Here is a 14,349-nt window from a genome sequence, read left to right as displayed (position 1 = left end):
TCCTGGGGTCAGAAGGAGCCTTTGGTGACAGGGTAGGGTCCCCAGGAAGAGGAATGCTGGGGTTTGGAGTCCTGGGAGGTCCTGCAGGTGAGGCTGGGGTTGGGATAGGTCGGTTGTGCTGGCCTAGCTGTTCACGGGCCCCACTGGGGGCTACATGTGTGTCTCCCTCAGGTTGCCCACGGACCCCGGGGGCTGAAGGGAGAGAAAGGAGAGCCTGCGGTGCTGGAGCCCGTGAGTCACATGGTGGGCGGGAGGAGGAAGTAAAGGGGTGGGTGCTGGCCCTGTGGCCTCTAACTTTGCATGTCTGGCCCCACAGGGTATGTTCGTAGAGGGCCCCCCTGGCCCCGAAGGCCCTGCGGTGAGTGTTTTGTATAAACTGCCTTTCTTTTACTAGAGACGTTTCCTGCAGGTCCTTCTGTAGCTTGCCCAAGTATGTCCAGATCTCCACTCTGAAGAGTGCTTCCAAAGCAGGCACCAGGTTCCCACAGCTCTGCTGTAGAGACCACCCCTCAGCCACACTCCCTCTTCTGTCCAATGTCCACCCTAGCCACATGTCCTTCTGTCTGATGTCCACCCCAGCCACATGTCCTTCTGTCCGATGTCCACCTCAGCCACATGTCCTTCTGTCTGATGTCCACCCCAGCCACATGCCCCTCTTCTGTCCGATATGCACCCCAGCCACACGCCCTCTTCTGTCCGATGTGCACCCCAGCCACATGTCCTTCTGTCCGATATGCACCCCAGCCACACGCCCTCTTCTGTCCGATGTGCACCTCTCAGCCATGTGTCTGATGTCCACATCTGACATTCCTTCTTTTTGTCCCTCAGGGATTGGCTGGACCCCCTGGCATCCAGGGGAACCCAGGCCCAGTTGGAGACCCTGGAGAGAGGGTAAGTGAATGTTCTGGGGGTGGGGATAGCTGCAGGGGAGCCACTTGTACCCTGTGGGGTGCTGTGTTCAGTAATCCATTATCAGCTGGCTAATTGAAGAACTGATTGTGCTCCCCATAACCTGGAGTGTGAGCGCACACTGACTGTCCTCCCCATAACCTGGAATGTGGGCATACACTCTACCCTGACTGTGCTCCCCATAACCTAGAGTGTGGGCATACACTCTACCCTGACTGTGCTCCCCATAACCTAGAGTGTGGGCATACACTCTACCCTGACTGTGCTCCCCATAACCTGGCGTGTGAGAGCACACTCTACCCTGACTGTCCTCCCCATACATAACCTAGAGTGTGGGCATACACTCTATCCTGACTGTGCTCCCCATAACCTAGAGTGTGGGCATACACTCTATCCTGACTGTGCTCCCCATAACCTAGAGTGTGGGCATACACTCTACCCTGACTGTGCTCCCCATAACCTGGAGTGTGGATGCACACTCTACCCTGACTGTGCTCCCCATAACCTAGAGTGTGGGTGCACACTCTACCCTGACTGTCCTCCCTATAACCTGGAGTGTGGGCACACACTCTACCCTGACTGTGCTCCCCATAACCTAGAGTGTGGGCGCACACTGTAGCTGGAGAGGACAGCAAGCTGGTATCTCTACATTTTCACAGGGTAGAACATTCAGGGGGGCTCTAGAGATGTCTATATTGATCCTGTAGGGAAGGATTTCAAAATGATCTCTGACATGCTCCTGGCTCCCTTTTTTCTTATTCTTTCCCACTCAGGGCCCCCCTGGCCGGGCAGGGCTCCCCGGATCAGATGGAGCCCCTGGTCCTCCTGGCACGTCTCTGATGCTCCCAGTGAGTTATCTTCTGGGCTTTGAAACAGGTTGGGGGAGGGGGAGTGCTTGTATCACCAAGAACTAACCGAGAAGGCTGTGGAGGAAAAGCTGGGCATGCTGGGGCATGCCTGAGTTCTCAGCACGTGGACGATGGCGGTGGGGAGATGCTGGAGTTCACAGCATCAACTGATGCACTTGATCTTTGGGGGTGGGAAGATTACAGCCTCTTTAGACCTAGAACCAAACATGGATCATCTAAAACAGGGCAGAGAAATCTCATATTTTGGGAGATGAAGAACCAGAGGAGGGTATTGGGTGGCTACGGTGGGAAGGAGGGTGGGAGGGAGGGAGACTCTGAAACCTCTGAGTGCCTAGCCAGAGCCAGGGGCACGGACGAGACGTTGAAGGGCGTCTCTGGCTTGGAGGGCACTTGAATTTCCTGGAGAGAAATGTGTATCTTCTGTGCCCCCCAGTTCCGGTTTGGCAGTAGTGGGGGTGACAAGGGCCCCGTGGTGGCCGCCCAGGAGGCCCAGGCCCAGGCCATTCTGCAGCAGGCAAGGGTGAGCATGGACAGAGGGGTGCTGGTAGAGGAGGGGTGTGGTGGGAAGGGAAGATGCTTGGGGGGGGCATAGGGAGGTGTGGAAGGAGGGTGGGGACAGCCTGGGTTTGCTTAGGCTGAGGAGAGCTGGAGAGCAAAGGTCACGGGATGAGGATTGGATACAGGAAGGACACATTTGGGGGTATGCTGGGGCCCCCAAGATGCCCCCTCTCATCTCTGCTGACCCTCTCGCTCCCCTAGCTGGCACTCCGTGGACCCCCTGGCCCCATGGGATACACGGGCCGCCCTGGACCCTTGGTGAGTGGGTTGGATGATAAAGTAGCCTTTCTTTATCTGTGTGTGTAGTTGTAGATAGTTTGTCAGAGAACCAAGTCAAAAGTTGTTTTGCTCCTTTGGTGGGGTGTTGCGGCTGGGGTTGGGGGACCCTTTGAGATCACTGTTGGTTATGTCCTTCAATATGGCCATCCTGTCTCTCTCAGGGTCAGCCCGGGAGCCCTGGCTTGAAAGGAGAATCCGGAGACCTGGGCCCTCAGGTGACAATCCCCATGTCTGATTTGCTGCCCAGTGTCCCTCTGGTCTACGCTCACTAACCATCCCTGTCTCTCCCCTTACTAGGGCCCCAGAGGACCTCAGGGCCTCACAGGCCCTCCTGGCAAGGCTGGGCGAAGGGTGAGTCCTCTAGGGATGGAAATGAGCTTGGAGGACAGAGGACCACGTCCCTACTTCTTCTGACATATGCTTTGTACCCCCAGGGCCGGGCTGGTGCTGACGGAGCCCGCGGGATGCCCGGAGAACCTGGTGTGAAGGTAGTGTGCTTATCCTCTGACACCTGTGGCTGCCTGGCCTGCCCGCCAGGGCTCACCTCACTTCTCTTCCCCCTCTTCCTCCTAGGGTGACCGAGGTTTTGACGGACTTCCAGGGCTACCCGGCGAGAAGGGACACAGGGTGGGTATGGTGGGGGCGGGGTGCAATGATGGGGACAGATCTGTAGGGGGGAAGTAGGGACCTCAGAGTAAGAGGCTGGAGAGCTCAGCAGCTCAGCAGGGAAGGGATTGGTATCGGCCTGTATAAGGGGACCCGAGACTCCTCTTCACTGCTCCCTCCTTTTCCAGGGTGATACGGGTGCTCAGGGCCTTCCTGGGCCTCCTGGCGAAGATGGAGAGCGGGTAAGTGCCATGGTCGGGACAGGGGCTGCACTCAGAAGTCTAGAAGGCAAGATTGATTCATTTAATAACCCTTCCTTCTCCAGGGTGATGATGGAGATATTGGGCCGCGGGGGCTGCCCGGAGAGTCTGTGAGTGTCCTGGGGTGCCCTGGGGAAGCCACAAGGGACACATTCCCTGTCACTCACTCATGCTGTTTCTGTCAACTCTGAACGCAGGGACCCAGAGGACTTCTTGGCCCCAAAGGTCCACCTGGTATTCCAGGGCCGCCGGTAAGTGACACGCTGACATCCAGCCCCGACCTTATCCCTGACTTCTCCAGTTCCCCACCCTTCCTAACTGCGTTCCTCCTTCCTCCCTTCCTCCGCTGCCCATGAGCTTTTCCATTTCTGGACCCCACTTATTTCTGCTCCAGCTTCCCCCCAAGAAGTCCCTGTGGACCGTATGGTGCAGTGCACCAGGGCTCTGGCTGTAGCCCCAAACAACAAAAATCCTCAAGGAAAACAGAACAGAAGCCCTCAAACCCACAGGCCCACGCCCTGCAGATCTGGACAGGCTAGGCCAGCCTGGCTTTGAGATGAATGCGTGGTCTGATCGGGCGTCTGCCATCCACCCTCTGGGATGACCAGGCCAGGCTTCTCAGAAACCACAGAGCTCCTGGCCTGGCCCCAGCTTCCAGCCTGCTCACCCCATCTTGTGTTTCAGGGAATTCGAGGCATGGATGGTCCCCATGGCCCCAAAGGGAGTTTGGTGAGTGATTGGCATAGAGACCCCGCCCTTATCCCTGCAAGTCCCTTACCCTGCCCTGTTGGCTGCCATTTTGAACCCCTTCCTGTCCCCTGACCCTGTCCTCTTGGCTGCCCTTGAGACTTCCTATCCTCTCTCCTCTATCACTATCTCCTGACCCCTCCCTGACCCCTCCCTGACCCCTGCCTGACCCCTGCCTGACCCCTGCCTGACCCCTGCCTGGCCCTGGCCTGGCCCTCTCTGGCTGCTTGTTTCTAGGGACCTCAAGGAGAGCCAGGGCCCCCTGGACAGCAGGGCACTCCTGGGACCCAGGTGAGTGGTCCTGCCCTCTTCCCAACTTAGTGACTGCCCTAGGCCTCCCCATGGCCACACTCTGGATGGGGACAGGTCATCCGGCCCTTCTTGCTCTCATGCTTAATGGGGATGTAGAGGATGGCACAGCCCTGTGGCTCAGGTGACTTCTCTTTCTCCACATGCAGGGCCTCCCCGGACCCCAGGGTGCCGTCGGTCCTCATGGAGAGAAGGTGGGTGACTGAATCTCAGGGCATCAGGTTCTGGGGATGGGCAAGGAGTGCTTCCCTCTCTCCTGGGACTTTGGCTGTGAAATCCTAATTCTTTAGTGACCATGATCTTCCTCATCCTCCTGCAGGGCCCTCGTGGGAAACCAGGGCTCCCTGGCATGCCTGGGTCAGACGGACTCCCGGTGAGTGCCCCTCATCTCTACTCTGCTCAGCATGTCACGGGCAAACTCCCTCAGTGACTGTCCACCAGTGTGTACCTTTTGCTGTAAGGTCACTCATGGCGGCTGCCTGTGGGACTGGCTTTGTTAGCGCACAGCGCAATTTGGGGACTACTGGGCTCAGCAGTTACATTCTCTGCCGCCTTCTTACAGGGTCACCCAGGGAAGGAAGGTCCCCCTGGAACCAAAGGGAACCAGGTGAGACCCTCCACACCTCTTTTACTCTCTGAGGGTGTCTTCAGCTCGGGGGAGGGGCTCAGAGTCCTGGGGATTTCCTGTCACCCTTCACTTGGCTCTGACAGTGTTCTGTGTCTAAGCCCCACGACACCCCCAACCCCAGTGTTGTTACTGTGTTCTCCCACCCCCTGACGCCCTCACAGTGACATCCCGAGGACCTGCATAAGTCCCTCTCTTTCTTCTTCTAGGGGCCTTCTGGACCACAGGGTCCTTTAGGATACCCAGGCCCTCGAGGTGTCAAGGTAACCGACTACCAGGGGCTGGGTGGGTGTGGGGCTCAGTACTCTAACTCGGCTGATCACGTGACCTCTGCCCTCCCTCTCATTCCAGGGTGTGGATGGAATTCGGGGCCTGAAGGGCCACAAGGGTGAAAAGGTAAGGCTTGTGCGCTTGGCTTCCAAGTACCTGGGCTCCTCCACCCGCCCCCCTCTCCCTCAGTGCCCTACAGTGCCCCCCCCGCCCCGCTCTCCCTCAGTGCCCACCCGCCCCCCTCTCCCTCAGTGCCCACCCGCCCCGCTCTCCCTCAGTGCCCCCCCGCCCCACTCTCCCTCAGTGCCCCCCCGCCCCGCTCTCCCTCAGTGCCCCCCCCTCCCTCAGTGCCCACCCGCCCCCTCTCCCTCAGTGCCTACCGCCCCCCTCTCCCTCAGTGCCCACCGCCCCCCTCTCCCTCAGTGCCCACCGCCCCCCTCTCCCTCAGTGTCCACCGCCCCCCTCTCCCTCAGTGCCCACCGCCCCCCTCTCCCTCAGTGCCCACCCGCCCCCTCTCCCTCAGTGCCCTACAGTGCCCACCTGCCCCCCTCTCCCTCAGTGCCCACCCGCCCCGCTCTCCCTCAGTGCCCACCCGCCCCGCTCTCCCTCAGTGCCCACCCGCCCCCTCTCCCTCAGTGCCCACCCGCCCCGCTCTCCCTCAGTGCCCACCCGCCCCGCTCTCCCTCAGTGCCCACCCGCCCCCCTCTCCCTCAGTGCCCACCCGCCCCCTCTCCCTCAGTGCCCACCCGCCCCCTCTCCCTCAGTGTCCACCGCCCCCCTCTCCCTCAGTGCCCACCGCCCCCCTCTCCCTCAGTGCCCACCCGCCCCCTCTCCCTCAGTGCCCTACAGTGCCCACCTGCCCCCCTCTCCCTCAGTGCCCACCCGCCCCGCTCTCCCTCAGTGCCCACCCGCCCCCTCTCCCTCAGTGCCCACCCGCCCCGCTCTCCCTCAGTGCCCACCCGCCCCGCTCTCCCTCAGTGCCCACCCGCCCCCTCTCCCTCAGTGCCCACCCGCCCCGCTCTCCCTCAGTGCCCACCCGCCCCGCTCTCCCTCAGTGCCCACCCGCCCCGCTCTCCCTCAGTACCCCAACTGCCCTCCCATTTCTAAAATCCCTTTACCCGTGTTCCCTGAACCTGCGCCAACTCCCCCAACCTTCACCCTCCTCCGTGGTACCCTCTCACCCCTGTCTTTCTCAGGGCGAGGATGGCTTTCCTGGGTTCAAAGGTGACATAGGCGTGAAAGGAGACAGGGTGAGTGGAAGTTCCTACCCACCCAGTTCCCCATCCCCCACCCCACTGCTCTTCCATGTTGAGCCGCCCTGCTCTGCTCCCTTGAGATGGGAGACTTCTCTCTCCATTGCTGGGCCCCTTTAGAGCTGTGTCCCCGTGAGATGGCAGCCACATAGTGGGCCACACCGGTCCCTCCAGTCTCTCTCTTCGTGTGGGAATTGCTGTCCTGCAGTATCAGACACCTGCCACCCCCACCCCCCAGCCTTGCTGGAACCTCTCTCTCCTTTGGGGGCCTAGACCCACCTCTGTCCCCAACGCTCACCTCCCCACTCTCCTCTCAGGGTGAGGTTGGAGTCCCTGGTTCCAGGGGAGAAGACGGCCCTGAAGGGCCGAAAGGACGCACTGGACCTACTGGGGACCCTGGACCCACTGGGCTCATGGGCGAGAAGGTGATGGGGATGAAGGAGATGGGGGATAGTGGCTGGGCCCCTGGGGTAGCTGGACATGGGGCGCCATCTGGAAGCTGGTGACTCGGTGGAAGATCGCTATGAGTTAATTGTGCCTCTATGCACGGCACCTGCTGGGTACCAGTGCCTTGAGGCGGGTGCCTAAGAAGTCAAGGAAAGACCCTTGGTAGGACAGGCACGAGGACATGGGAGTGCAAGTTGGGGTGAGCATGTGGAGAGGGGAGTCAAGGAGCAGGGGAGCTCTGAGGCCTTGTCCTGTCAGTCCTGCAGGTAGCCCCACCACAATCCCGCTTCAGACATGAAGCTTTTTGGCAGGTGTGGGACATTAGGATGGTTGTGAACCCAGCAGTGAAGGGCAGAGCCAGGCTGTGAGCTGCAGGGCCCTTGTCTCCTACCACAGCTCTGCAGCCTCCTCAGGGAGGGGAGAGGCTGTGAGAGGTCTGGCTGGGTAGTACAGCAGTGGGTGCTGGGGCGGGTGGAACTGAAAATGGGGTGGCGATGGCTGGACCACAGACTTCGGGACTCAGTAGAGCTGCAGATTTAGTCTGAGGAGACAGATGGGGTTGGGGGAGTCTGCCAGGAAACCCGTGGGGCTTCTGTGGGGAGTGTTGCTGCTAGGTGTCTGTGGTTCCCATCATTCCTAATTGCATTCTGTCCTTCCACAGGGCAAGCTAGGTGTTCCTGGGCTGCCTGGCTACCCCGGACGCCAGGGTCCCAAGGTGATGCAATGCCCCTTTTCTGTCCCTCCTCATTGTCCCTTCCTTGACCTTTGACCCCGGGAAGCATAGACTGGCAGAGTGTGGGGTTCCCTGGAGTGGATTCAGCTAACTCCCATCGTATAGATGAGAAAGAGGCCTACGGAGCAGTGGGGTCTTCCCAAGGCCGTCCCCGGGTGGCGCCATTGCTGCCTCCCTCCGTGGCCTCTCTTCACCCTCTTTGGCCTTCCCGAAGCCCCTCCCCTCACGTCTTCCTTCTCCACCCTCACAGGGGTCCCTGGGGTTTCCTGGTTTTCCTGGAGCCAGTGGAGAGAAGGGAGCTCGGGTAAGCTGGGGGAGGAGGGGTGCAGAGGGCGGGGCTGGAGGGTTGGAGAGGCCGCTGTGGGAGTCTTACCTTGGCTAATGTTTGCTTGACTTCATTCCCACCAGGGTCTGTCTGGAAAATCAGGACCTCGGGGAGAACGGGGCCCCACGGTGAGTGCTGTGGGCAGACACAAGATCCGAGGGGTGGGCTGGGCGGGTAGTCAGTGGGTAAGGTACCACATGTGCGCATTAAGGCCCTGGGTTCCCTCCCCAGCTCTGCATCAGTTGAGCATGACAATGTAGAATCAGGTAGAAGCAAGAAGATCCGATGTTCAAAGTCACCCTCAGCGGCATGGAGGGCTCCTCAAGACTTAAGGATATTTCTGACCTCCCCCTTCTGTCTCCCTAGGGCCCAAGGGGTCAGCGGGGACCTCGAGGTGCCACTGGGAAGTCTGGAGCCAAGGTGAGTGGACTCTGCCAGGCTGTGTTGTCTCCTGATGCTGGGCCTTGAGCCCCACCCACTTCCACTGTCTTCCCTTGGGGGGATGGCTAATAAATGTCCATCTTACTCTCCCACAGGGAACATCAGGTGGTGACGGTCCCCATGGGCCACCCGGAGAGAGGGTGAGTATGGCTCTGTCCCCTGCATCCCCGGGGAAGAAACTTGAGCTACTTCATCCAGAGTCTGAGCTTCACCCACCCATCCCTGTCTCTAGGGTCTTCCTGGCCCTCAAGGCCCCAATGGATTTCCTGGCCCCAAAGGCCCTCCGGTAAGCTGACCGCTGACTTGTGACCCAACTCATTACCTTCTCCCCCATTCCTCTTCCCTGTCAAGAGTTCACCTGACCCCAAACCTTTTTCCAGGGCCCTGCAGGGAAGGATGGGTTGCCGGGACACCCAGGCCAGAGGGGAGAAGTGGTAAGTGATTCCAGGGGTGCAGGGTGAAGAGGGGCTTGGATCCTGCTGAGCCAGCTGCCCTGGGAGCCTGGCACTTCCTGTCCCAGGGTCACCCACCCTTGTCCCTTCCTGCTCTGACTTCACTCTATCATTTTCCTCTCAGGGATTCCAAGGGAAGACCGGCCCCCCAGGGCCCCCTGGAGTGGTGGGACCTCAGGTATGTTTCCCCAGGAGAGAGCGTACCCCAGACCTGGAGTTAGGGGCCTCCTCCTCCAGTGACACAGCCCTGCCTACTGCTTGCCTGGGCAGGGACCCTGAGCTGAGGGCCTGTGTTTCTGCTCCTTCTTGGTCTCTCTCTCTCTCTCTCTTTCTCTGAGGAGTTTCCCAGCTGTGACACAAGGTGGCGGGGCCACACTGGGGATGGTAAGCCCCAGCAGCCAGGAGAGCAGCATTAGTGTCCCAGCCACAATTGGGGGAGACTAAGGGGCCCTAGACTGGCACTTTGGGGGTGCAGAGTGGGGTCTGGGGTGACAGAGCTGAGCTTAGACTGTGCCTTTCCCAGGGAGCAGCTGGGGAAAGCGGTCCCATGGGGGAGAGAGGTCACCCTGGCCCCCCAGGACCTCCTGGAGAGCAAGGACTGCCTGGAACAGCTGGAAAGGAAGGGACCAAGGTCAGTGAGGGGCTGGCCAGCGGGGAGGTGCTGGGGGGCTGGGAGGCTGCAAGAAAGGGGCCAGTGTGGAGCTGAGGGGCCAGAGATCTCTGTTCAAATTATGGTTTATCACCCCTCTTCTCATTTCAGGGTGATCCTGGTCCCCCTGGGGCCCCAGGGAAGGATGGTCCTGCTGGTCTGAGAGGCTTCCCAGGAGAGCGAGGCCTCCCAGGCACTGCTGTGAGTGTAACCCCAAAGCCAACAGCCTACAGGGTCATCACCTCCTGGCCCCTTGCTATTACTCCCTGTTTTCATCTCACTGGCCCATACTTCCCAGCACGCCTTTTTGGGGTCGCATGCCTGTGAAGGCTCCCCTTCCCATCTCACCTGTTGTCCTAAATCTGGTTCATAGGGTGGACCTGGTCTGAAGGGAAATGAAGGTCCATCTGGCCCTCCTGGCCCTGCAGTGAGTCTGGGGCCCCGGGAGGCAGCGGGCAGGAACCAGGAAAGGGGATGAGTGAGGGGGGAGCCGGGCAGGATGTGGCAGGAGCCACAGGCCGGGGCAGAAGGCCTTTGGGGTCAGCTAGGATGCATCTGACTCACCGTTTTTCTGAGATCCGGGGTCAGGGGTCCTGGAGTCTCCTTCCTGGAGGATCTGACTCATCTCTCTCTCTCAGGGCTCCCCTGGGGAGCGAGGTGCAGCAGGATCAGGAGGCCCCATTGGTCCCCCAGGGCGTCCAGGCCCACAAGGTCCCCCTGGAGCAGCAGGAGAGAAAGGCGTCCCGGTGAGCATGGGGCAGGAGGCTGAGCTGTGAACTGAGGGCTGGTGGCCACCAGGGTGTTTTGTGGAGATGCTTGACGGTGAGGCTGCATCCAAGGCGTCACCTCTTGTCTTGTTTCCTGCAGGGTGAGAAGGGCCCTGTTGGTCCCACTGGCCGTGACGGGGTGCAGGGTCCTGTGGGGCTTCCTGGTCCAGCGGGACCCCCAGGTGTGGCTGGAGAAGATGGGGACAAGGTGAGGGAACCTACAGATATGTCCAGTCTTCTTGCCACTTGAGACTGCTGACCTCTGACCTCGATCTAATTTGCATATCTCCTCTCCTGCAGGGTGAGGTGGGAGACCCAGGACAGAAGGGTACCAAAGGGAACAAAGGCGAGCATGTAAGCATTTGTGACCTTGACTTTTGACCTCCTGGCTTTTGACCTCATCCCACCCTTGTTACACTCCCTTGACCTGTCCTGGCACCTCTGACTTCCTTTCTTCCCTAGGGCCCTCCTGGACCTCCTGGTCCCATCGGTCCTGTGGGGCAGCCTGGAGCTGCGGTGAGTGCCTCTGAGTCTAGCCTGCCTCAGTTTCCCCACTGTCCTTGTGCCTGGTGCTCAGGTCTGTGTGAGTTTATGGATGGAGGACACATGACCTGTGACCTATCGTTCTGTCCTCGTCCCTGCTCCAGGGAGCTGATGGGGAGCCTGGAGCTCGGGGGCCCCAGGGACACTTTGGAGCCAAAGGCGATGAAGGGACAAGAGGATTCAATGGGCCCCCGGGACCCATTGGCCTCCAGGTGAGCTGGGATGGGGACAGGGCCTGAGAGCAAGGCTCTGGATGGGTCTGTGAGCACTCTGCCAGTCACATGATGAAGACTGGGGAGGTGGGGACAGAGGACTGGGCCTGCTGTGGGGCTGAGTGATGGGCTGGGTGTCGGATGGGCTGGTCACCTGGGTCTGTGCACAGGGCCTGCCAGGACCTTCTGGGGAGAAGGGAGAAACAGGAGACGTGGGGCCTATGGTAAGTGTGACCCTCACTGGCCCAGACCCACCTGCCACCCCGCCTGTCCCCAGCCTGACACTCCACTGCCGGCCTCACGGCTTGCATGTAGCCCCGCCACCCGCCCTCTGCCTGGACCTCTGCTGACACAGTCCTACCGTCCTGCTCATCCTTGGAGTTCCTTCTCTCCCTTCCTTCCCCATCCTGATGTATTCATACCCCACCCGCCCAGGGACCCCCTGGCCCTCCAGGACCTCGCGGCCCCGCTGGACCCAATGGTGCTGACGTGAGTCATCTTGCCCCTTGTCCCCTGTCCCTTCAGACCAATGTAGCAGTCTTTTGCCTCCTTTTCCCTAGACCATAAACCCTAGTCCCGTCTCAGGTACCGAGAGAAGCCCCGTGGCCCTGGGACCTCTGCCACCGCTTCCCTGCTGGGCTCAGCCAGGCCTCCGTCTCCCCTCATAATGGCTTCTCTTTCTCTTCCAGGGCCCACAAGGTCCCCCTGGAGGTGTTGGGAACCTGGGCCCCCCTGGAGACAAGGTAGCTGAAGAGGGGTGAATGGACCCCTCTTGTCAGGGGGGTGAGGGTTAGATTTCTTCCTATTTTTGACTGAGATGTGGGGTTGTCAGGCTTTGGGAGGACTTTGATGCTCATCTCTTTGTAGGGGGAGCCGGGAGAGTCTGGGTCTCCAGGCGTCCAGGGTGAGCCGGGTGTCAAGGTGAGTGACAATCCCGAGGCCTTGCCCCCTGACCCCTTTTGACTTTCAGCTGTTCTCTCACCTTTTCTGTGTCTTGATCTGGGACCTCCGCAGCCCAGGAGTCTGCTCCTGGCTTGATCTCTGGCCTGAGGAGGGGCCAGGACACTCCCCATAGGCCTGACTGTCCCATGGTCACCAAGTGATGGAGGGGAGGCTGAGGCTGAGGCTGTCTTGAGAGTAGACCATTTCCCTGACCTTCCAGACCACCTTGAGACCATCTGCTCCCTCCACTCACCCTGCAGGGCCCACGTGGTGAACGTGGTGAGAAAGGAGAGGCTGGGCAGGCGGGAGAGGCTGGACCACCAGGGCCTAAAGGCCCTACAGGCGATGATGGCCCCAAGGGGAACCCTGTGAGTTTGGGGATAAAAGGAGGGGCTCTGGGAATGGGAGACCCTGGAATACTGGTGTGTGTGGGCATCAGCACCTTGGATGTGGGGAGCCCAAGAGTGGGGGTGATACCTAGGAGGGAGGCTGTGGAAATGTGGTCTTCTGCAGAAGAGTGCAGAGGGAAGTGAGAGATCTCCCACAGTGAGTTTGGGAGCATAAAGGAGGTTGAAGGGATGAGGCAGGGAAGAGGGACGCAAGGGTGACAGGTGTCCGTGCTCTGTGTTGGCTCTGGATGGCCTGAGGGAGCTGTGATGTTGATCTTGTTCCCCCTCTGGATTAGGGTCCTGTTGGCTTTCCTGGGGACCCTGGGCCCCCTGGAGAAGCTGGCCCACGGGTAAGTCTTATTGAGGAAGGGGAGGGGTCAAGATTGTGGGGTTTTGTGGGTTTGCCTCTGTTAGCAGGTGGGCCTGGGTCTCGTGGAGCTAGGGTTTGGCAGGGTGAGAGGCAGATGGCAGGAGTGAGTCTTGGCTAGGATGCCAGCCGGGTTGGGGACCCTCTTCTGACTTAGTTTCACTCCTTCAGGGCCAGGATGGTGCCAAGGGTGACCGGGGAGAGGATGGCGAGCCAGGACAGCCTGTGAGTGACCAGTGCCCTCTCTTCCCACTGAGCCCAAGCCTTTGGTCTGTACCTGTTCCCAGAGGTCTCCTGGCTGGAGCCCTGCTCACCCTTCATATCCTCCCTCCTTAGGGATCCCCTGGTCCCACCGGGGAGAACGGGCCCCCTGGACCCCTTGGGAAGCGGGTAAGTGATGTAGATGCAGCTGTCTGTCCTTGAGTGGGGTGGATGGAGGTGAGGTGATGTCAAGTGATGGGCAGGGAGATGCCGTTATCTGGTTATCTTTGGTTTGTGTGTGGTACACGCAGCTGGCCATCTTCAGGGTGTTTGATACATGGGGTGTTTTTGTCCCTGGGTTTTAGTCTGTGTTACTTACTGACCTATCAGAATGGACACAGCATGAGGCTTCTCCAGAAGCCTCCTTTTGGGTTTAGCCTCTTAGTTTGCTGGAGCAGAAGGTGGGATGAGGGAAAGTGGCCAGCGGCTCTTCACCACATGCACAGAGCTTCTCTGTTTTAACAGTGGGCGTGGTTGCTCCTGTCTTCAGTATTTGTGAATGGTCCTTTCTGTGTGTGCATGTGTATGTGTGTGTGTGTGTGTTGTGTGTATGTGTGGTGTGTGTGTATGAGTATGTACGTGTGTGTGAGCGTGTGTGAGCGTGCATGTGTGTGTGTGTGTGTGTGTGCGTGCGTGCGTGCGTGCGTGTGTGTGTGTGTGTGTGTAAGATGACAGGAGGGAGCTGAGTTGAGCCTGGTCTCTGCTATCACTTCCTCCCTGCCCTCTTCTTCAGGGACCTGCTGGCACCCCAGGTCCAGAGGGACGACAAGGAGAGAAGGGAGCCAAGGTGAGAGAGGCCGCCCTGGGCGCTGGGACTTACCCTGCCTTCCCCTTCCTCATGTTCTGTCTCCAGATGCCTCCCTTGTCCCCCTCTTCCCTGTTGGGCCCCCAGCGCCTGAGGCTTGGTACCCCCTCCTCCCTGCCTCACCCTCCCACCTTAGACCTCCTTCGTCTCCTCTGCCTCTGAGGATAAGCTCTCTCTGTGTGTTTCAGGGGGACCCTGGTGCTGTTGGGGCACCAGGAAAGACAGGCCCTGTGGGTCCTGCAGGCCCAGCAGGAAAGCCTGGCCCTGATGGTCTGCGGGGGCTGCCAGGCTCAGTGGTGAGTTGCAGTGTGAAGGATTTGGGAGGCCGTGG

General features: G+C 59.9%; 1 protein-coding gene across 1 annotated transcript in view; it reads left to right on the top strand.

The window, feature by feature from the left end:
* Col11a2 (collagen type XI alpha 2 chain) overlaps nt 1-14,349 on the top strand; it is a 29,124-nt gene that overhangs the window by 10,614 nt on the left and 4,161 nt on the right. The window contains exons 9-56 of the mRNA XM_059282439.1: nt 172-231; nt 317-358; nt 829-891; nt 1,683-1,757; nt 2,212-2,298; nt 2,538-2,594; nt 2,777-2,830; nt 2,913-2,966; nt 3,050-3,103; nt 3,189-3,242; nt 3,410-3,463; nt 3,547-3,591; nt 3,679-3,732; nt 4,166-4,210; nt 4,466-4,519; nt 4,687-4,731; nt 4,857-4,910; nt 5,100-5,144; nt 5,372-5,425; nt 5,514-5,558; nt 6,629-6,682; nt 7,003-7,110; nt 7,794-7,847; nt 8,116-8,169; nt 8,274-8,318; nt 8,557-8,610; nt 8,727-8,771; nt 8,864-8,917; nt 9,012-9,065; nt 9,208-9,261; nt 9,607-9,714; nt 9,844-9,933; nt 10,106-10,159; nt 10,371-10,478; nt 10,600-10,707; nt 10,800-10,853; nt 10,962-11,015; nt 11,147-11,254; nt 11,425-11,478; nt 11,690-11,743; nt 11,944-11,997; nt 12,122-12,175; nt 12,457-12,564; nt 12,882-12,935; nt 13,124-13,177; nt 13,289-13,342; nt 13,947-14,000; nt 14,207-14,314. Of these exons, the coding sequence (XP_059138422.1) occupies nt 172-231; nt 317-358; nt 829-891; nt 1,683-1,757; nt 2,212-2,298; nt 2,538-2,594; nt 2,777-2,830; nt 2,913-2,966; nt 3,050-3,103; nt 3,189-3,242; nt 3,410-3,463; nt 3,547-3,591; nt 3,679-3,732; nt 4,166-4,210; nt 4,466-4,519; nt 4,687-4,731; nt 4,857-4,910; nt 5,100-5,144; nt 5,372-5,425; nt 5,514-5,558; nt 6,629-6,682; nt 7,003-7,110; nt 7,794-7,847; nt 8,116-8,169; nt 8,274-8,318; nt 8,557-8,610; nt 8,727-8,771; nt 8,864-8,917; nt 9,012-9,065; nt 9,208-9,261; nt 9,607-9,714; nt 9,844-9,933; nt 10,106-10,159; nt 10,371-10,478; nt 10,600-10,707; nt 10,800-10,853; nt 10,962-11,015; nt 11,147-11,254; nt 11,425-11,478; nt 11,690-11,743; nt 11,944-11,997; nt 12,122-12,175; nt 12,457-12,564; nt 12,882-12,935; nt 13,124-13,177; nt 13,289-13,342; nt 13,947-14,000; nt 14,207-14,314 (3,003 nt within the window). The remainder of the gene's footprint in view (nt 1-171; nt 232-316; nt 359-828; nt 892-1,682; nt 1,758-2,211; nt 2,299-2,537; nt 2,595-2,776; nt 2,831-2,912; nt 2,967-3,049; nt 3,104-3,188; nt 3,243-3,409; nt 3,464-3,546; nt 3,592-3,678; nt 3,733-4,165; nt 4,211-4,465; nt 4,520-4,686; nt 4,732-4,856; nt 4,911-5,099; nt 5,145-5,371; nt 5,426-5,513; nt 5,559-6,628; nt 6,683-7,002; nt 7,111-7,793; nt 7,848-8,115; nt 8,170-8,273; nt 8,319-8,556; nt 8,611-8,726; nt 8,772-8,863; nt 8,918-9,011; nt 9,066-9,207; nt 9,262-9,606; nt 9,715-9,843; nt 9,934-10,105; nt 10,160-10,370; nt 10,479-10,599; nt 10,708-10,799; nt 10,854-10,961; nt 11,016-11,146; nt 11,255-11,424; nt 11,479-11,689; nt 11,744-11,943; nt 11,998-12,121; nt 12,176-12,456; nt 12,565-12,881; nt 12,936-13,123; nt 13,178-13,288; nt 13,343-13,946; nt 14,001-14,206; nt 14,315-14,349) is intronic.

This window comes from Peromyscus eremicus, chromosome 16_21, assembly GCF_949786415.1.
Source record: "Peromyscus eremicus chromosome 16_21, PerEre_H2_v1, whole genome shotgun sequence".
Taxonomy (NCBI): Eukaryota; Metazoa; Chordata; class Mammalia; order Rodentia; family Cricetidae; genus Peromyscus; species Peromyscus eremicus.
This window is presented reverse-complemented; position numbering and strand designations above follow the sequence as displayed.